This window comes from Terrapene carolina, unplaced genomic scaffold, assembly GCF_002925995.2.
Source record: "Terrapene carolina triunguis isolate 2854851 unplaced genomic scaffold, T_m_triunguis-2.0 Scaffold95, whole genome shotgun sequence".
NCBI classification, from domain to species: Eukaryota; Metazoa; Chordata; order Testudines; family Emydidae; genus Terrapene; species Terrapene triunguis.
Genome location: NW_020664446.1, coordinates 42,670,254 through 42,692,604, shown reverse-complemented (window position 1 = coordinate 42,692,604; position 22,351 = coordinate 42,670,254). Strand labels below are relative to the sequence as shown.

Below are 22,351 nucleotides of genomic sequence, written 5' to 3'. Positions count from 1 at the left end.
ATTTGGCCCACTGACCTTTACTCATACATAGTTATTTGGTGTCTCGAGAAGTTGCTGATACAAACCAAAAAAAAAAAAAAAAAATCTTTGGTTTGGAGGTGGACAGGGGAACTTGACAAGATCTCAGCTTTTGGGGGAAAGAAACACAGCTGTGGCATGATTGGCTCTTTTTGTTTGTCCTGCAGCATGGGGTAATGATGAGATTTGCCCTTCATACAGGAATTTTTCTTTCATACAGGGGGTTCTCACCAGCCGGTGAGTCTCTGCAGTGCTCGAGTTCGAGGTGTGGGCTAGCAATGTTAAATTGGTGGACACACTTGTCAGTCCATTATCCCTGCCCCCAGAGTATCCCTATATTAATCTCCCAGAGCTGGCCTGACATTTCACACCCTGTTACTACTAATACAGTAGATGCTGTTACAAGTAGGGAAAGCTAATTCAACTCAATACCAGCTAGAGAAAAAAAAATCCTGCCAGTTGCCCTAAGAAATGTTGCCTCTAGGAGATTTAAAATTGTGAGCCACGGAACAGTAGGGACTGACCCAAAGCCCAGTGAAGTCAATGGAAGTCTTTCCATTAACTCCAACAATGTGCTTTGGGTCAGGCCCTTAGTTCCCTTTCCCTGCCACCTTTGCACCTGGCGACATTTGGCTGAATCATTCTGCAAACGGCAATGTATACCTCCAGCAGCTCGGATCTTCTAGAGACTTGTCTATAGTGGGGAAGAATTTTCTGTTAAGCACATAAAACCACAGCTACAGAGGAGCCCAGTGAGCTCCACATCCATAAATAACCTCCAAAAATTAACAGATTTGTCTCTCCTTTTCAGAGCCTGTTCCTGATTCTCCAAATTCCATGAAAGTATAAAATTGCTGAAGAAGAACAACTTTCACTGAATTTGTTGTCAGCAATATGGAAGAAGCTTTGGCTATTGCTGAAGCAAAGGCTTTATAGGCAAGGCCACTTCTGAGCGGAAAAAATGACCAACACTTTCTCTAGCATTCAATGCTTCCCCTGGCACCTCAAATTCATCGCTGCGCTCATCTTCCTTAGAAAGTTTCTCAAGAAAATAAAAACAAGAAAGAAAGAAAAAAGATCACCACAACTGTTGAAACTCTTGCTGGTTTTTCTTCACTGCACAAGGAAGCTTACAATTTAATGACCAATACATTGCTAAACTCATTGTTGGTGTGCAGTTCCCCACACCATGCTTATTTACAACACTGGCACCTACAGCAGATATAAGAAGATGACTTATTAAACTGGAGGGAGAGGCTGAACAAAAAAAGAAGCCTTACAAACTGAACTGGAGTGAGAGAGCCACTCTCCACATTCCATATGCCCCACCCCAATGGAAATTTGTGAAGAGGAAAACAAGTTCCTCTTCAATGGGTTTAGATTTTTGCTACCTATTTTCTTAGAGATGTATGTGTATATATATATATTATTATTTTGCCTGCACTGTTTGATGTCATTGCATAGAAACTATATGGTGTGTTTATAACTTGTGTCCCTTTATGAAAAGATGTATGACGGGAAGATTTGTAAGAAAAATGATATCAGCTGCCAGCTACAATATCTAAAGAATAAGGAGTCAGTCAGAAATAAAAATCTGGCTTAAGTCATGGAGTTTGGATCTGGATTCAAATCGAGATCCAAACTTTTCAAAAATCCAGGAAAGTGTGGGGAATCACTGCTCTGATTCAGTCCTATTGTAGAGATGGACCTGAGCTGTGGAGTTTGGACCTGGATTCAGATTCCAACTTGCCTGAAGTCCAAGTGGGTGGGAATCTGGTTTTCCAGTCTGAGCCCATCTCTATTAGAAATGTGGCAAACATCTCACAGAGAGCCTGAGTCAGAGAGAGACCAACCACACCAGTAAACATTTCAAGTGGTTTAATTTATTAGCATGGTTTAATCTGTGTTATGTTCCTCTGTTTTCATAGCCATTTTAGAGAATCCACGCCCCCTGTTTGGGAACAACTTTTGAAATGCTTTATCCACATGCAATCATGGGAGAAAAGAATATCTTCAGCCATCACTCAGATACGTTCATCTGGGACTATCTGAGTGACCACACCAAATATCCATAGGCAGAGTACCTCAGAAACTCTGCAAGCATTTAGTGTCTCAGAATTGTCTCCTGTGGGATTGCCAGGAGAACTAACATGCCCTGCTCAATAATACACTCCAGTTAGAGGCGTGCCCATGAGAACCAACTTGAATTAAAGTAATGTGTGTTCAGCAGAGGTCTCATGGAGGGGGTCAGATGACTATTGGCAGGTCATAAAATGATTTTAAAAGCGGCAGTCATGATGCAAACCACGATAACCATTTTCAGATTTGTTACTCTGAGTTCCTTTACATGGCTGAAAAAGGTACAATGTGGAAAGAGCTAAAGAGATTTGAGAAACAGAGAGAACACTATGGAAAAAACAGTTTTTGTTCAAGGGTCACCTGCCCTGTTTGGCGTAGATGTACAATAGGAATACATGAGTCTCAATGAAACCATAACATATATAACCTTTCTGTAAATGACCCAGCTTCGTGAGAGTTTCAAACAAGGTACTGACTGGTCATGGAAAGAATATACACTGCCAAGCATGAATGAAGCCCTGACTTTGAGTGCTGGGCCATGATGGCTGCATAGATAAGGGGCAGTCAGCGCCACCCAGGATCCAATCCTCTCCCATCGTCTTGCTCATATTCCCTCAGATGGGACGGCATGTCAGTTATTCTGTCACACTCTAATGATGCCAGCTTGGAACTATGCAACCAAAGAGTCACCATCAGTAGATTGAGGCAGCCCCTCAGCATGAACAAATCCTAGGTGGAGGGGGAGGGGCGGGCAGAAGGGAACGGAAAAAGGTCTTGTCCTACTGTGGGAATCACACCAACAATAGTTTTTAATGTAGCCAAGAAGAACTTTTGATGCTTTCATTCTGAGGCTAGTTTTTCAGCTGGTTCAGAACCCATCCATCTCTATTTGAGAGTCACTCCAGCTGGCAGCTTGGGTCTCAGCCTGGGAGCAGAATATTTCATTTTCGTACTTTAAAAAAAAAATCATAGGCATTGATGAAAAATAATCAAGATTTTGATGCTTTAAAAAACAACCTTCCCTCCCCCAGCTGTAACAATTTTTTTTTAAATGAACCCTTTCCAGGTGATGGGTCTGTGATATGCACTAGAGGCTCATGGCAAAGGATGATGGGAGGCGAGAAGGGGCCCATTTGGTACTTTGTAAAGTTTAGAAACTTCTTTAAACCATGGAGAAAGACATGCAGCTTGGAACTGAGCTTCCCCCTATGCCTTTCATACTATGAGGAAGGTGGAAAAGTAGAGTGGGAACCATCTGTTTAAAAGCATATTTTACATTTTGTTGCCAAGAGATTCCCCTCGGCAGCCTTCCTCAGTGTCCTCCAGTCCAGAGGAATGCCAGGGAGTCTCCATCTCCCACCTAGACCCTATCTTCCCTGGCACCTAGACTCTATCCTCCCTGCCACCTAGCACAGAGAAGCAGGTCATAGGAGGGAAACTTCTTAGGAGTGTCTGCTCCCTGACGCCCTCAGATGCCATCTATAGGCTGGGGTGAAGATGACCAGAGGGAAAACGGAGTTCCAGTAAGATCATAACATGTAATTTACACAAAACACCACCAAAATACAGAACACAAATAGTGTTCCTGAAATGATTCCAAAATCAGCAACATGACTCCCACAGCGTCTGATGTCATGCCCAACTGACTCCCATGTCAGAGTTGCACAGCTACCACTTACCAGCAGACATTAAAAATAAAAAAAAAAATTCTAAAAAGTCATGTAGAGAAGAGAATATGCTCCTGGGTAGATTTCCAGCCTACTGACAAGTCTGGAAAAGTTTAGGCCTGAAAGCTACTTGTTGTGATGATTGTGTCATTATTGTGACTCATTGGTTGTCATGGTGTGTGGGCTGGCTCCAGGCCATTAGGAATCCAGCTACTGTGCCAGTTGTGTTTTATCTCACCTTATGTTAGATACGCATCCTGAGATGACCCCGACTAGAACGGGTGTAGCTGACTACCTTATCTATGCAGCCATCACAGCCCAGCAGTCATCATAACAACCTGGGATGAGCAAAACGTCTCTTCAACACTCCAAACATATATCAGGATAAAATCTTGCGGCAGAAACTGCTACCTAAGGGTTTGATTAATTTCAGAAAAAAATCTCAGATAATGTAAATAGACTGAAACTAGTACATCATGGTACACCACGGCAAAAAGATGCTCCTGAACCACATTGTCTCTCTCTGCCCATCTGAGAAGCTGCAGCCTTTCAGAACTTACACAGTCCTTCTCTTTGTTAACAGGGTGATACTTGATGGTACATGGCTAGGGGCAAAATCTGCTAATTCCTTTAGTGGGCTCGTCTTAGAGGTACTGTACCCCATGTAAAGATGCCCATTGAGGAAACCTGAAAATCTGTGTGAAAGCTGAAATCTTCTACTGATTAGCAAAATTCTCTGCATGATCATCACCAGTGTTGTGGATCCCACAGCATGGGGACATCAGCATGACAAGTGTATAAATATCTGATCTGGGGATCTATTTGCTTAATGGGTCCATTCCTGTGTCAGCTGTTAAACTGCTTCCCTGCTGAGCAGTGCACTGGATAATTCTGAGAAACAAGCCCTTGCATGGCTAGAGATTTAAAAAAAGAAGCAAAGGAGAAGCCATGGGCGCATGGAGGCCTTGTGCAAACCAGCTGCCACTCGTCCCAAAAGTTACAAAATAACCTCCTGGTTGCAGAAGGTACCCAGCTGTGTGCTCCCACTCACTGACTTGCTCTCACTCAAATTTCAATTCAAAGGATTTCACTAGCTATCTAAATTCCCAACTCTCCTCCTCGCCACCAAAAATAAAAATCAGGTAAAAACTCTCTGGGGGCCTAAGTCCCTTTGGTTCATATGGCCACACAAGCTAGCCCCGTTTCTGTGATGTGACTTCATGCTCCATTTAATAAAGGGCTCAGGATGGGGTTGAAAGGGCCAATTCCCGTCTTCCCTGAGGTTCTGCTAATCATTCCAGAGCAAGAAACTAGAAGAGCAGAGCATGTGGGAAGCATGCAAAGGCATGATAATGTCTCTGCCTTCAAAAGGAAGACATGAGCCTGATGGGAACAATGCACGACTAAAGAACTGTGTGTCAGATCTGGAAAAGTGGCTCTCGATACTGCTTTTTAATTTTAATTTTGATATTCTTTATTAAAAAAAAAAACCAACCAACCTCCTTCTCTCCATGGCCAGCATAAAATGCTCACATTGTCTGTCTCCTGAGACCACTGATAGCATGGTGGCATGTTTTGAGATTGAAGGGGGTGAAGAGAGTAAAACTAAGGGAACGGTATAGGGGATAATCAACTGCTTTAGGCTATTTGTACATTCTGATTGCTGTGAAATTTTCTCCAGATTTGTATGCATTTGTTTATAAAAATACTGATTGATGATACAATAAAGTTTTATTGGAAATATTGTTCTCTTATGTAACAGAAAGGGATTCACAAACAATAGCTCAAAATCTAGCCAGCTGCAGGGACGGAGAGGCCAATGACATCAAATATCAGGGGCTACGAAGATGACGGCGAGGTAATTAACAGCGCTGGGATGATGCTATGTGAGCTGGGCAAGCAGAAGGAAGAATGGAGTGGGAACCGGGAAGAGACAAGCTCCAAGTTGCCAGGGCACAGTGGCCTGCATGGCAAAACCAAAGTTCTTTTGCTGGAATAGTTTTTCTTTATCATCTTAGATCATTTCCAGAAATGACAAGTCTTTAGCCAGAACTGTACAAGACTGTCCCCCCCTTTCTGTATGGGGTTCTGTTGCACACTTGTAGCCTGGTGGAAAACTGTGTTGGGGTGCTACAAACCATGTTACAACCAGGACAGCAGACTAAGTGGAATAATCTCCTCTTAAGGGAACCACCCCTTTCCACTCTGCACCTCACCCAACATCTCTCTTAATTTAAAAATCCACTGCCCTGATTCTCCAACAACCGTGCTAAGTGTGTAGGGAGGAGGGCGGAAGAGAAGTGCTGCCATACTTCCTTTATTCTGTTTCCTTTTTTGTTTTTGAACATGTTTTTGCATTGTGGTTTTCCTGTTTTCAGCCTGCTAAGTCTTCTTTGTAGCCCTGACTAGTCTCCAGCCATTTTCCTTTCTGCGATCACTTGGACAAGGAGTGGAGACTTCAGAAAGATGGCACTGACAGTATCCCCTTCTCTCTGTTGCACAGGGACATGGCCTCAGGACTGGCCTTACGAGTGGGCAACCGCCCAGGGTGCCGCGGTCAGGGGGGTGCCATCCAAGTGCCGCAAGCTGGCGGGCCTGGGCTGCCGGAGCGGGGGTGAGTGCGAGTGAGTCCGCGGCTGGAGCCCCTGGCCAGCCGGGAAGGGAGCAAGTGATGCCGCCTGGAGCTGGCAGCCTGTCAGGGAGTCACAGGCAGCACTGTTCACCCTTGCAGAGCAAGTGGACCAGCCCCTGGATCCCCCCTTCCCACGGGCACGGGTGATGGCTGCATACCCACTCTCCTCCTGCTAGGTGGTCAGGGGGCGTATGATCGGGGGAGCCCCAAGGCTCAGAGAGTCCTCCCTGTGCAGCCTGACCAGGCTCCGGAGCCAGGACCTGGTCTTTGCACCCTGCACCCCATGTTGCTATTCTCAAACTCAAAGAAAGGGCACCAAAATACAAGTTTGTCCAGGGTGCCATTTTCCCCTAAGGCTGGCCCTGCAATATCTCAGTGCTCCTCTAAGGAAGACTTCAGCACAATGGCAACAGCAATGTGCTCTTCTTGTGACTGGCAAAGGACACAGCCCATTTTTGCAGTAAGGGAGACTAATGAAAGTGGTAACAGCTGTGAGCCCTTCCCGCGACTGTTGCTGGGGCACAGGGACCCTGTATTTCTAGCAAGGGGCATTGCATTAAGATGGCACCAGCACTGTGCCCCTCCATCCGAGTGGCAATGGAGCATAGATACTAACACCTCACTTTCCCAATGTGGGAAATGACATCAAAGAAAGAGCTTCCCTGTTGTCCCACATGTCTCCCTAACCCTCCCATGGCAGGGGCTCGGTATTACCCCAACTCCCTTCTATGGCATGGTATCGGTTTCCCCTCCCCCTCTGCAATTCCCTCTTTCCCAGCACCACTTTCCCCTGCTGTGGGTCCCTGCTCCCCCCAGTCCCTGTTTTCCTCTGCCCCAACTCCGGGTCCCTGATTCCATGTCCACCAAGCCACCCACTTCCCACCCCCTGGCTCCTGCCTCCCTCATCACCACCACTGCCCTGCACCTCCGCCATCACCTTTGTTCCCCATTCACCTACTTCCCCCTCTCCGAGTCCCTGCTTTCCCCTTTGCCCTCAGCTCCACTTCCCCCATACCAGGTTCCTGCTTCCACCAGCACCAACTACCCCCTAACTCTCTCCAGTCCCCTCTGGGTTCCTGCATCCTTTGCCCCAACCCCTTTGGCCTTGTTGATTCCTCCTAATCCCCACTCTGCCTGCTTCCCCCTCCAGGTTCCTACTTCCCTCCCCACTCCACTCTGAGTAAGAAAGACACTATAGAAAATTAGCAGCTACTGCACTTCTGAAGATATACAAGTGCAAAAAACAAACTTTCTGTAAAGAACCCTGCCAACAGTGGCTGAGCTCACACGCAGATGGGGCGAATCAGGGGATACGGCATAAAGAAATGCACACGTACACTTTAACCATTGCTTGCACACATTCTACTTTCAGCCCATTAGCAGCATAAGCAATGAGCTGGGAAAACTGTGCAAACAAATACAGGCTGCTTCTCCACACAAATAAAAGGAGCAAGCAGATTTTAGACAGCATGAACGCAGACATTAAGTTATTAATACCAGTGCTAAAGCACTAGATGTGATTTGATATCAAAGGTTGCTTTCAGGGCATTTTTACAAAACTAAGTTGTTACTAGGCAATTTAAGAAAGTGGAAGCATGGAATAGGAGAGACGTTTGACTCACTGAGTTCTGCACTCTGTAATTGTAAGGAAAATCCACCCAGAGAGGGGCAGCAGGGAGTTGCTTACACAGACCACCATCCCCATGGGAACAAACAATGCACTTGCAAATAGAAAGGGGGCAAATGAGAAATAAAGAAGGGGAAAAATTGGTTACATGCAACAGCTCTAGCTATCCACTATGTCTTGCAGCGATGTTTACTATCCCAGTCCCAGGCCTCTACAGGTATGTCTACATTGCATTGTAAACCTGGGCTCAGACTCAGTTTTAGTCCAAACCCCCGACCATCCACACACAAATCATCTGACTCGGATCCACAAGGTGCTTTACTTTGTTGCCTGAACATGTTTACTATGTTCCAAGCCAAGATTCTAAACCAGATTCACTGGAGACTTACTGCAAGTTGGCTTCTGAAATTGAAGCTACCAAAATGAAAAGTGAAAGAAGTACAGCTCCGCTCATTATTTTATCTCCGACTTGACCAGGATAGGGTGTAGGGCAGGGATGAGCAAACTTTTTGGCCCAAGGGCCACATCGGGGTTGCGAAACTGTATGGAGGGTCAGGTAGGGAAGGCTGGGCCTCCCCAAACAGCCTTGCCCCCCCATCCGCCCCCTCCCACTTCCCGCCCCCTGACTGCCCCCCTGAGAACCTCCGACCCATTCAAGCCCGCCACCCCACTCCTTGTCCCCTGACCGCCCCCTCCTGGGACCCCCTACCCCTAACTGCCCCCGGGATCCCAGCCCCTGTTCCCTGTCCCCTGACTGTCCCAACCCCTATCCACACCCCCGCCCCTAACCGCCCCCCAGGACCCCACCCACTACCCAACCCCCCCGCTCCCTGTCCCCTGACTGCCCCGCCCTCTATCCACCCCCCCGCCTCCTGACAGGCCACCCTCCAGGGACTACCACATCTATCCAACTCCCCCTGCTCCCTGTCCCCTGACTGCTCCGTCCCATCCAACCGCCCCCTGCTCCCTGTCCCCTGACTGCCCCCCGGGACCCTCTGCCCCTTATCTAACCCCCCTGCTACCCACCCCTTTACCATGCCACTCAGAGCAGCAGGAGCTTGCAGCCCCTCTGCCCGGCTGGAGCCAGCCACGCCACCGCGCTGCCCGGCAGGAGCGGCGGGCCAGAGCGCTGGCGGTGCAGCAAGCTGAGGCTGCAGGGGAGGGGGGAGAGCAGGGGAGGGGCCGGGGGCTAGCTTCCTTGGCCAGGAGCTCAAGGGCCGGACAGAACGGTCTTGTGGGCTGGATGTGGCCCGTGGGCCGTAGTTTGCCCACCTCTGGTATAGGGGTTGGGCAGAGAATGAAAACTCAAGCAGGCAGATCCTCAGCCTCACAAGAACTTTTTATTTCTATTTTTTTATGCTTTCAGAGAGGTTAAATTAAGGCCACTGCTATCCCATGCCCTAGGGTCACCAGTCAAAATCATCATCCAATAACAGACAAAGAGAGGGATGGCTGCTGTGACTATTCTCCTTGGGTGTGTCCTGGGAAGCCCTTACCGTGTGAAATAATTTGTTGTCTTACTTGTCCTTAGCACATCCCCATAGCAACACCGTTTCTGCCAGAACTGTTTTGCTACCTCCATGCACAGCATTCCTCATTATGAATGCTTGTACCAGTGCATTCTGGGACTCCTGAAGCATCTGTCCCACAGGGCTCAACATAGTCACTGTGCTTTGGCATCCAGTGCTTTAGGCATCCTGTCCCCTTTGTGAAGAAAGGGCAGATTCAGCTGAACTTAAGCTAACAACCTTCTTTCAGACATTGCAACCACTTGATACAACCCTCATTAGCAATGGGTTTGATAGCTAGACAGACTTGTCAAATGCCTGGGATCGAAAGCTGGTCTAAATGCAAGTCACGGTGCAAGTGTTGCAAACTCACAATGTTCATGCTTGTTGCAACATTTCCTCCAAAAGTAGAACAGGCTTCTGCACCTCCAAGAGTTTCACAAATACCTGTGAGAGATGGTATGAGATAGCAGGAGATGGGGCCACAGACAGAAAGAAGCTTGTCAGTTTTTCTCTGTGGGTTTGAAGGTGTGATCCTGAAGAATACTTGTTTACTAAAAGTGTCTAAGTGAATGAATTCAGTATAAACATCTAAAAACCAGAATGATCAGCCAGAGGACAGAGCCCACTCTTAAGGATCAGGTCCAGGGAAGGAAAGGAAGTGAAAATATTTATAGTAAAATAATATTTTTTTATTTCCCATTGACAAATATTAGTTTATCAATGTGTCTTAGTATGTCCATTTGATATTGTGGTCTAACAATCTGGGCTCATCTAACGTTTCTTCCACAAGGGGAAAGTATCAGATACAGGGGCGCACACACACGCATACAAATATACAACTTGGCATGCACCAATCAAAAGCTCAGGAACTGCAAATGGTAAAAGTGGCTTTGGGATTTAAAATTTGTCACTGGTAGTATATTTTCTTGATTCCCACAACCTGGCAGCCTCTCTTTTGCTAGAAACAAATGGAATTAGATTTTCTTACAAGCCACCAATGAGTACTCTTATATATGTGCTGGAAATGGACAGGTATGAGAATGACATGCAAACATTCTGCAACAATCTGGACACTGGAATGTAAAACTATGACTTGGCATGTAGAATAACCACAGCTGGTATGTGTTAATCCTGTAGAGAGTGCCTCCTGGGTAGGAGTTACGATAGCTTGGGAAACCTAATATATATTCATTTGCATCAGGATGATTATTATTCTGCATGTATTTTAACCACCGTACAAGCACCTGGAGGTAGGGAAATACCCTGTATGTCTAAACTAAAATAAATAAAATAACATGGTTCTTAACTCTCTTCTGCTATTGATTCTCACGTTGCTATAAAAATGGGACAGCAGCTGCAAACTGCTGTTGTTCCATTCTCACTGCTTATGGTGGTCTCCAAACTTGGAAACTTGCTTCCTACTACCAGGCAGAAATGAGACTGATGAACAAAATGGCATTAGGATAGTTCTGCTAATAGACCATGGCTGTCAGCTGCTGGGTTACTGATTCTGAGTTATGTGTTGCAGTCTGTGAGGCAGACAAACTATATGTTTTTTAAGAGAGTCCAATGCCCACTCCTGTCCCTAGTGGTTCTGCGCAGTGGAGACAAGCAAGACAAAAAGCTCTGGATAGACGGAGCCCTGCATGTCTGACAGAGCATAAACAGTGCTTGTGGAGCAGGATGACCCCTGTAGTGGCTGGCACACCGGGGACTTTGCTTGTGTTTTTAGTACTCACAAGGAGGAGGTAAACAATTCAAGGCTTATTCTGGAACTATGCCAGAACAGATTTATAAAAGGTAAAAAGCAGCGACACCGGGGTATGCTGGGAGACTGAATGATGATGTTGCAGCTGTGTGCTGACAGTACTCAGTAGATTCCGTTTTGAAAGCTCCACATGAGGAGTAATTTACATGAGGACTCTGGACACACACAGAGAACTGCTGCTCTGCCTGAGATGAGCTGAGCTGAAACTCCCCACTGCAAATACAGTGCAGAAAGCATTTACCTTTGTCAAGAGGTTCATCATTGTGCTTCTCCAGAAAGGACACCCAGAGGGCTTTTTGGGGTCGCTGAGTCAGATGGCTCACTTGGCAGATCCTGAGCTTGAATACTAATGTCAACTCGCCCCCCCCACTCCACCCCTTCTCTAATAGTCATACATACAGGAAGCAAAAGGCTGTTGTGACTCAGGACTGCGTAGGAGGGAGACCTCATTTTGCTTCAGGTTTGAGTTCTAATATGCATATCACTACTGGTGAGGTGAATCTTTACTGAATGCTTTAACTCCCTGTATATTGACTGGGTAAATCACAGAAATGAAAATAACCACCATGAAGTGGGTGCGCTGTGGGCTATTAGGGGTAGCCAGCTATTAGGGAGGAGGAACTATTTACACTTAAACTTGTATTTACCCACACTGATCAATATCCACAAAATAAGCTCCTGTTTTCAGCCCTGGATACAGATATGCACCCTCTTACCCATACAGTTTCTCAGGGGTAACCTCGTGAACAAACAGCACTTCCCAATCAATTCCAAGAGCATTTCCATACACAATTGTAAGAGCCCCTCCACCAGCACTTACTGAAAGGGATGGGTTGCCCTCATCCTCCACGGTGACCACCAGCCGGTAGAACCTCTGCTGCTCACGGTCTGGAGGGGATGGGCGGGTGGCAATTTCCCCAGTGACTCGGTCCATGCGGAAGATGAGATCTTCATTCCCGTGGGTGATGTAGTAGGAAAGGACGCTGTTGAGCCCAACGTCCCTGTCGGTTGCTCGCACCTGAGCCACAGCGGTGCCTCCACCAACATTCTGGAGATCCATGGGGGGAAAGAGAACGGAAAGAAAGAAAAGTCAGCTTCCGGCACAGACTCATCTGAACAAAAAGGTTCACAGCGAAACAGCTCTCAGCAGTACCCACCAACACAGTGATTGGGGTAAGACTCCTTCCAGCATTTTCATTGTAAATCTCCAGGTACCTAAGCTGTACAGCTCTACGCTAGGTGAAAACTTGACAAACAGAGAGTCAGCTTGAGGGAAATTGGACAATGTTCTCAATATTTTTCCATGGTACCTACCAGGCCTGGAGATCAAAGCTCTCTGGGGAAGATAGAGCATGAACAGGTGAAGTACAGTTCTCCCCACACCACTCTGCCTATGTGCTTCAACCTCAACTTGCAAGGATTATCTCTAGGGCTGAAATATTAGTTCAGTTACCAGATCAATCCAGGAATGCTGCTGAGATATGCCAGCAAAGGTGATAATTACTTTACTGCCACTCGTGATTGTGGTTTTTCCAGTGTAGGAAGTGAGACCATGACTACCAGCTCATTTCACACAGACCTGAAGAGCTGTCAGATGGAAACCACATTTTGCCACTATCTGTTCAGCTGAGAGTTAAACCGCTGAGCTGGCAGGGAAAAGCTTCGTACCTTGTTACAAATCCTCACCTTTGTACGACTCTAACTAAAAAATAACTTTTAAAATGAAATTTCACATTGTGTCATTTCATAACTTGAGCCATTTACAAAACAAACCAGCCTGTAAGGAGTGCCCAGGGGACTGCCCAGGCGCGTCCCACCAATCACACAAAATGGCTTCAGTTGGCTGGAATAGCACTGAACACATTTTGCTCTGGCCCATGCTTGCCCTGAAGCCATGTGCAGCTGAACAGATGTTGAGCCTGTTGTCAGCAATGGGTAACTCTTCTAGGGTAGCTCAAGCCAAACAAAAGGCAAAGCCAAGCAGCTGATTTCCCAGGGCCAGTGGTACAAATGATTCAGATACAAATTAAATAGAGAAGAGTGTTCGGATAAACGATTATGTTTAATTCAAAGCTATAAATCATATATACCATGCAGCTATAACAAGATGTCACAGGCTACACACACATTATTTGTATTTTATTTTTCATAATCACATTAGGATACCCCTGTTCAGGAAATAAGTTTCCTTTTTCCTGCTTGGTTGTGTTTTATTGCTTAATTACCAAACTTTCAGAGACTGTTTCCCAATAGCAATTCATATTCTGGGGAGGCAATTCTCTTTAATTACATGTGATTTTCTGGAAGTTTCATCAGCCCGTTAGGTCATTCAGTTTTTCCTGGCAGTTGTATGATTCTATTGAATGAGCAGGACAATGGGTTTAAAACATCCTCCAAAGAATTTTGTTCCAAATGAAGTTATCCATGTCTCTTGTTCAGAGGAATCAGGAATTGGTGTGCTGTTTTCCGGAGGAAATTGTTTGAAAACATGGTCCCTTTTGGCAGATCAGCACGGATCTCAGCATTCACTGGGACAAGAGTCTGAGAGTCCGATTCCAGGCTAGGGCCAAGCTCAGAATGACACCTGAGAGGGGTGAAGAGGGCTGTGGGCCACCTTTTGCCTCCTGGATCCTATAGATGGCTAGAGACTGGACAAGTCCCTGTGGTAAGTTAGAGCCACCCCAGAGACTGCTCTATAATTTATGCTGCCCCCAACGGCTCCCTGTGGAGCTGTCCATTAGCCAAGAACAAGAATAGTGCATTGTGCTTGGGTCATGCCTCCTCTGATAAGTACCTATGCTGAGGGCTGCAAGAGAGGTAGCAGAGCCATACAGCTGGCTCTATACCACTGAGGAATCCTACTGATACTGACAATATTCCCCAGTGAGAAGATCCACCGGCTTTACAGCCCCTAGGCTGGATTCCCAGGAAATCAGCATACAGCACTGCAGCGGGTCCTGTGTGCAGGCATGTTTCATTTGGGGGGAAAACTGAGACTCTGTTATATAAGGCAGCAGAATTGCTTACCTCATTAACACTAACATTGTATCCAAAGGGATTCCCAATGATTGGTGGGTTATCGTTGACATCCAGGATATTAACTCTTAGGGTGTGCTCTTTTCTCCGAGGCGGGACTCCGCTGTCAGATGCCTGGATCTGCAGTGAAGCATAATGGTAACATCTGGGCAGAAGCTTTTTTTTTTGGTCAAATCTCATTGAAAAAAAAGACACCTATAGTGCCACAAAACCAAAAAATATTCCATAAATAGGCACTGCCCAAAGGTCAGATCCAAAATTTAATTTTTGCATTAAAAGAAAAAGTTTTAACAAAATCTAAGAGCAATAAAACAGTGTAACCAATTAAAAAGAAACTGAATTTTTAAAATTATATGATTTTTAAGAACTCTTCTTCCATTGCACCAACAAACCTTTGCAGCTGTCTCTGTTTAGCATATAAAAAAAAAAGCACTGAAACACCATTTCCCCCCCTTTGATTCCCCTTTTACATGATGGTGCTCCTTAAAATACTTGGAGAACCACCTTGTAAGGCTATCAAATGTGTCTATATATTTTTGTTTCTAATGTACAGCCCTCTCTAGCTAGCTCCGAGCAGAGGAACCGTGGCTATCACCTGGGGAGAGGATGAGAGAACAAACACGTGACAGATGTCATTTCTTAATGCACTGTAAGGCACTCAGATATTGTGATGATATGCGCATTATAAGAACCCATACAAACTAGAATAGAATGTTAAAATTGCTGCTGTGGTACAATTTTGCACCTCTACCTGGAGCGCCAGCTGTTAAAATACTGAGCTGTACATAACTATATAATATTACAAACCAGCCAATTTTGTGACAATCAAAATATATGCTGTACCACCATCTATTCAGCAATGCACAGCATTGTGTCATTACACATACACACACACACACATACACACACACACACACACACACACAGATGTGTAATACTTTGCATGAAATAAGCAGCACATGCAGGGAAACTATCATATTTTTGGTGTGGAAAATTTTCCAATGATTAGTACAACCAGCCACAAAAGTACCTGCAGCATCACATGAATGACAGTCAGAAACTACAGTTTCAGGCAGTCAAACTTCACTCACTAAAGGCAACATTTGGACCATCTAGATGGGTAATGAGTTTCTGTATCTTGACTGTTTGCCTTGCCCAGTGAATGGTGCATATTGCAGAAAATGCAGCTAAGATGGTGGAAAACTCCAGGTTACCTTTAAGGTGTAGTGATCCAGCAGTTCTCTATCCAATGGCCTTCTCACAAACACCTCTCCATAGGTATTGTTGCTGGTGCGGATCTCAAAGATGTTACCTATATTTCCTGATGTCAGAGAAAAGGTCACCTGCAAGAAGGAAATAAATAATGGGAAGTGTGGGGAAGTGAGGAGCAGTGAGGTTAGGGAAGGGGGAAGAAAAGGGAGAGAGAAACAGTCATTACAAAGTGACTAGTTCTTATTAAACCTGGCTCCTGCTTGCCCTTGTGCTGAAAATCTAACACAACAGTCTCTCTCTCTCTCTCTCTCTCAGTATTTTGTACATGTTCTGCTGGTTTCGCGTGGGAACCTGAAAGAGTTCAGAAAAATAGCTCTTAGAAACATTAACTAAAAGTCTAACGCCAGTCCAGGTTCCAGTTCAGACGTTGTGAGAGTTCTCAATTTGAGAACGTTTTTATTCTATGTGAATTTATTTGCTCATCTCTACTCTGTTTGAACAGATGTTCCAGGTTTCTGCATAATTGAGGCTGTCACTGAGGCATATAGACACAGGACCAAATTGATATTATTTTATAATGATAATAATAAACACTTTATTTATTTATTAGCAGTAGCACCCAGTGTGTGCTACATGCTTTCCAAACACTAAAGAAAGATGGTCACGCCTTGGAAGACCTCAATCTCAAGAAAGGAACTCTCTGACTTCAACAGGCTTAGAATGTGGTAAATGGGAAGTAACATCTGAATTCAGCAGAGTTACTCTGGAAATACACTGCAAAGGATTAGGTTGATTAATTTTGAGTAAGAAACTCACTGGAATCTCACAGCATCTAATTAATTCTTCCAGCAGATTAAAGGAAGTAACAAAGTGGACAGAGCTTCCTGTTTTAATCTTGATAGAAATCCCCTGCTGTCCACTGTGAGGATAGAAAAAACAACATCTCCCCGCCCCCCCGCCCCCACCCGACACACACATTTTCAGGCCCACTGTTGCACATGGCAGCTATCACAGCATCTTGGCTCTGAAGGGAACGGTTAATATGTCCTTCCTCTGACACCCTTCACAGTCACCAAAGCAGCCCCTACCATTAGTGTTTTTGGCACTATCCATCCCACACTAAAGAGCAGCCCCATTGCCAAAGATTATGGTGTTCGCGTTCATAAGGATCTGAGTTCAATACCCTGATCTTAGAGACCCAGAGCAGGGAGTAGCTGGAAAGGAGCTTGCTGAAGAGGTTCTAGATAAATCTGGCTTGAGAAACACTAATGGGGCCTTGTAGGATTGCCATAAAAAGGTTTAGCTCTTTGGAAATATGGGCAAGGTGTGCAGGAAGCAGACATGCTGAGGTATAAATTAGGAACTCCATCCTCCCCCTTTCTTCATGAAGCTTGTTCCACTGTTGGGCCTGAGTCATTGTCAAAGCATGTATCTGAATTCAGGAGTTCCTATCTGTCAGTCATGTGCTCAGACCAGCAGCTCACAGTGCCTCATAGCTTGAACGGAAATATTCCCTCATAAATTGGAATAAGCAAAATCTGCCCCCTCCACCCCACCCGCTCACCCATCTTCCTTTCTGTAGGTCCCAGTATAGTTTGTAGCTGCATAAGCATTGGTACCTGCCCGTTGCTTCCTGCATCTGGGTCTCTGGCCAAGACTACAGCAATTCGCCTCCCAATGGCACTGTCCTCTGCTACGCTCACCGCAGAATCAGAGGTGATGTCAAACTGTGGGCTGTTGTCATTCTCATCCAGAACGGTGATTGTTACCTGTTGAACGTGAGTGCAGAGATTAACAAGAGGCTTTATCAGGAGCATGGCTCTTGATAATTTTCCTGACGGCAACCGTGCTGGATGGGATAGCCTTTCAGGTGAAACTGAGATATGTGTAGAGTATCTTAAAGATCATAAGCTGGCGTTCCAGTGTTGCCTTCCAATCCCATTGTATTAAATCTCACCAGGTGTGCTGACAATGTCAGAAGAACCATAGATTTCAATGAAAGCCGTGGAAACCCAGGCCCTGCTGAGTGGCTGGGGACTCCCCCTTTTCACAATCTTTGGCATGCGGTTAGTGTTAAGTGCATTTGAGAGCTCCTGGAAGGGAGGGACAGACGCACTGACCGCAGGCCCTATGCAATCCTTCCTCACTTGGTGCTGCTGATGGATTTCAAGCTTGACTTACTGAGGGAGCTGGTGCAGTTCAGGGACTCACCTGAGAAGGGATTAACAACCATGATAATATTACTGTTGTTTAGGAGTATGGACAAATGTCCACTCCGCTAGGGATAAGGATGGGACCCATGACGCTCATTTTACTTTTTGAGTCCAAGGTCTCAAGTGTTGAAAGGCTGCTGCACTAACTCCTTCAAACTTACTGAAGATGTCTAATTCAAACAGGAATTAATTGAGGGAAGTTCTATGGCCTGTGTTATACTGGAGGTCAAATTAGAGGTTTATGCTGGTCCCTTCTGGCCTTATAACCTATAATGCATGAATCTTCTGCATATGCACGTAAGGTAGACAAGGGAGGGGTGAAGGCTGGCGTGAGAGGGGGAAGACAGTGTGGCACTTGAGGGGGTCCCCTCCACTCAGAGCTCTCAGTTTTAACTGGCTAATTAGAAATTGTATAGACCCATCCCGGCAGGGGATGCTCTGCTAGTATTGTGCAGGCCCAGGCCTTTGCTGTTAAACTCATGAGAATTCATAGGCCTTGTCTACACACAAGCTTGCACTGGTTTATTTTGATTTCATTTACACTGGGAAGGATTTGATATAGACTAAATCGACATAAGCCATTTATAAGCTGGCCTGAGTGTTCACACTGAAGTTTGCATCCGTTTAACTAAACTGCTGCAACCTGGGCAAGTTTTGGGTGTGAACAAGCCCAGAGTTTCTTCCTGGGATAATGGATACATTTCTTCCCAATTAGAGGGGATGATACCCTGGTCCACACAAGATGGATCCACAGTTCTATGGACAGATGGGTTCCATGCCTAAGCTGCAATCTGTGTACCATTCAGCTGTGTCAGGTAAACAGCAATGCAGAGAGACAGGAGGGATGGATACAGAGAAACCTAATACACAAAGCTCCAGAAATAAAATCAGTTGTGATTCAGCATTCATATTTATAGATGCAGCACTAAGATGCAACAGTAGTAGCAACATCAGCTCATGAGCAGGAAAGAGAAGTGTTAGATACAGATGTTGCTCAGCTGTGGTCAACAACTCAAAGAGGAGACAAGCGGCGGCCTCTTCTGTGACTAGCCAGAGGAAATGCTGTCATCATGTTCAAAATTAAAAACTTAGACACTCTATATAATGGGAGAGAAAGAGAGGAAGAACAGTTTTGTTCCTGAGGCTCTATTTATGGGTGCTAACAGTCCCCAGGTGCAGAGCTAGTCAATGTGATCACGTCCTGGAGGAAACCTGTGGGGTTTTTTTGAGTTTGGGTGACTGTTATTGTTATAGCTAAAAAAGAAGGCAGGAGAGGGGAAAACCCAGTCGGCTCAAGAAGAAAATCTGCAGCTGCTGAGGCAAGCTCCCACTACACAAGGGAGGGTATGTTTCTTGGAAGCTGGCTTAACCTTCTTTCCAGACCCTGTAGTAAACTTAATTTACCTTCCTTGTGCACCTACTTGGATGGCCACAGCGGGGCCAGATTGCTCAGCTGGTAGAAATCAGGAGAGTTCCTGGACGTCAATGCAGCTATGATGATTTATACCAGCTGAGAATCCGGCCCCAGATGTGTTTTTTAAAATACTCCAACAAAAAACCCAGGTGAAGCGAACATGAAGGCTGTGTTGCTGAGTACTCATGAGTCAGGAGACAGCAAAGTCAAGGCTGCAAGGGTGGGGGGAAGAGTAAAGAGGGTTCAAAGGGCCTCCCCCACCCTTTGCACAGAGGCCAGGATTGATCATAGTCCTTGAATTCCCAAAGCACAAGGACTGGGGAACCCTAGTACCAGCAGCAGCGCTAGAAACCTCACAGGAGTGGAGTCGAAAGGGCCAAGGCTCTAGCTCCCCTCCACCCCAGCCTTGGCAGGTGGAGCTGGGCAGGGGCACTGGGAGAACATGCTGTACCTGTTAAAGGATAGAGTAGATGCTACCACTCTGTGTGGTGCCCAGTTCTCCTGGAGCTGCCCCCTATTCAGGACCAGACACAAGTTTTGCACAGCTACTTATGCAGTGACTATCAGAGAGGAAGGCAGGCAGGAGGAAGGAAGGGAGGCATACAGAACTAGGAACAAACACTCTTACCTTCTGTTGGAGGGAAGCAGAATGGGAAAAAAAAAAAGAAAAAAATACAGTTAACAGATCTTTCCCTTCTCTTTTAAAAACATGGTATGAGCTAAGTGCTTTAGAAAGGCGAGGGAAGGGGAGGTTGGTGGAACCAGAACAGTGCAGGCAGGTGCTGTGCAAACTTCCCCTCCATAGCTTTGCCAGTGCACCTTAATCCACGCCCAGAGCACCCAACTGCTATTCCATCTTGGAGCCTCTCCTGAGCAGGGACTGCCAGGCAGATTGCGCTGGGCAAGGTTCCTTTTTGTTGAGCAGCTTTGTGATGTGGAGGCAGGACCCCCGAGGGGAAAGGCAAACACTTCTATCAAAATTCAGATGATTTTATCAGTGTGAAAACCGTCCCCCCCCCCTCGCCCCCAACACTTTCTGCAAACCAATGAACATTCCATGGGTAATTCGCTTCACCCCAACCCTGGCCACTTGCTCTAAAACCTCAATCTTCGGACTACAGAATTAACCCAGAAATTACCATGAGAGTGTCTAGAGAGAAAAGAAGCTGACACCCTGACTTCTGGAGGCCAGTATCAATTGCCTGAGCAGACATCATTTTTAAAGGCAACAAATGTACCAAAATTCAAGCTATTGGAGTCCTTTAAACCACAGCATACAATCCTCAAATGATATTCAGTGTCTGATTTAAAACAAAAAGAAGAAAATTAGGAGTTAAAATCTCTTGGTCAGATCCTCAGCTAGTGTAAATCAGCATAACTCCATTACCTTTACACCAAGGACCTGACCTGTAGTTCCAATCCTTAGCTGACCTTTTGTGGTAGGCGTTGTAGCATATATGACCTACAAGTTGCTTGCAGATCATAAATCTTTGCAACCCCAAGGACAGTGGGGGTATTCGGGAAGGAGTGTCAACCACACAGTTACACTATCAAATATTTTAGACCCCAAATTTTACCTACCTGAAAACTGTTTTAATCTGGTGAGTAATCTCCTCCAAACGCTAAATAGTTCCTTTTTTGAAAAGCCCAGCACTCTCTTATGTAGAAATTAAACCACCACCCCCCATGTTTATGTACATGACCCTATAATACAGGGCTCTTGCACTCACTAATTTTCTGGAGGGCTTGGCAAGAGTGCAGTGCTTAGTTTAGGAGTGGGATCAAGACCATATGCGTAGGACCCAACCAAGAGACCTCACGGAGGTTATTCAAGGAAACTTCAGGTTAACAATCACCTCACCATACAACCCATGAGTTAGCAGTTCAGGAGATAGCACTGCAGAGAGCTGACAGGAAGAGAGAGAGGAAGGCACGTGCAAAGAGAAAAGGGGAAAAAAGAAGGTTCTGTGACCATCCTTATAGTGTGTGGGCATTCTGTTGGTATGGGGGAAACTCTTGGAAGCGTGGTGAGCACTGTGCTGGCATGGTGGAGACCCCAATTATGGTGGTGTGGTGGGCATGATGCTGCCACAGCAGAGCCCCAAGTCTTAGCACTGTTAGAGGAGGGGCACGGCCACAAAAATGATTCATGTTTAGCAGAAAATGCACATCTGAAAGTACCTGGGTGGATGCAGACCAGGCACATTGCAGTGGGGATTCACCTGGCCCTTGGGGAAGTGGAGAGGAGAGAGGTGAGATTGTGAGTTGCAAAACTACTAGAGCACTAGCTCCTTAGGGAGCTGAAGTTGCAAGCCTCTGAGGAGGCCACTGTAGTCTGTCCTCCCAGCAGGGCAGCTGCATCCTGGGGAGGTGGATAAAGATTAAGCGGGTCAGAAGTAAGAAACAAAAGGCAACCCTTCAAAAGGAGAGGTGAGTGATGGTTGGCTGGGGTATTCCCTCCCAAACAAGAGAAATAAAAGGATGTTCTCGTGTAGTCAGCTCTTGTTTGGCTTGTACCAAGTCTAGGATAAAGGACTACTGCAAAAACAGCTAAAATCCACTCACCACAGTAGAGTCAACCTTTGGTCCCCCATCATCTGCCACTACTGTTAAAGTGTAGAAATCCCCCTTCTCTCGATCCACCTGGCCTTTGACTGTGATGACACCCTACCAGGGACAAACAACCACAAAGATTGTGAATACCCATGTCGTGCTTACTGTTCAAGCACCTAAAGCCTTGGCCGGATTGGCCATTGTTAGCTACGTACAGTGATTCCATTGATCTTGAACAGGGACAGTGCCTGAGCATTGGTGTTGGGATCAAACTTGTAGGTGATCTGGTTCAGGTTGTCAATGGAGCGTGCCAGGACGCGCAGCACCTCTGAGCCTGTGGGGATGTTCTCTGTGATCACTGCCTCATAGGTCAGGTTTGAGAACTGCACAGCCTCATCCAGTTCATTCAACAGGCTGACATAGATGCTGCAGAAACCTTGGTTGTTGGGGGGTGCCTGGTCTGTGGCAGAGACATTCATCAGGTAACTGGTTTTTGTCTCATAGTCCAGGTAGTCGATGGTGGTGATGAGGCCAGTGCTCTCATCAATTTCAAACTTCCCCTCAGAGCCAGTCAGGATTTTATAATTCACCAGACCTCCATTCCCTGGGGGAGGAACAAAT

General features: G+C 45.9%; 1 protein-coding gene across 1 annotated transcript in view; it reads right to left on the bottom strand.

Moving 5' to 3' along the window:
- The window catches only part of CDH23 (cadherin related 23), a 495,748-nt gene that overhangs the window by 104,699 nt on the left and 368,698 nt on the right, over window positions 1-22,351 (bottom strand). The window contains exons 29-35 of the mRNA XM_029911383.1: window positions 21,946-22,334; window positions 21,743-21,844; window positions 19,806-19,808; window positions 17,170-17,319; window positions 15,553-15,681; window positions 14,330-14,458; window positions 12,123-12,350 (exon numbers count right to left, since the gene is read on the bottom strand). Coding sequence (XP_029767243.1) covers window positions 12,123-12,350; window positions 14,330-14,458; window positions 15,553-15,681; window positions 17,170-17,319; window positions 19,806-19,808; window positions 21,743-21,844; window positions 21,946-22,334 — 1,130 coding nt within the window. The remainder of the gene's footprint in view (window positions 1-12,122; window positions 12,351-14,329; window positions 14,459-15,552; window positions 15,682-17,169; window positions 17,320-19,805; window positions 19,809-21,742; window positions 21,845-21,945; window positions 22,335-22,351) is intronic.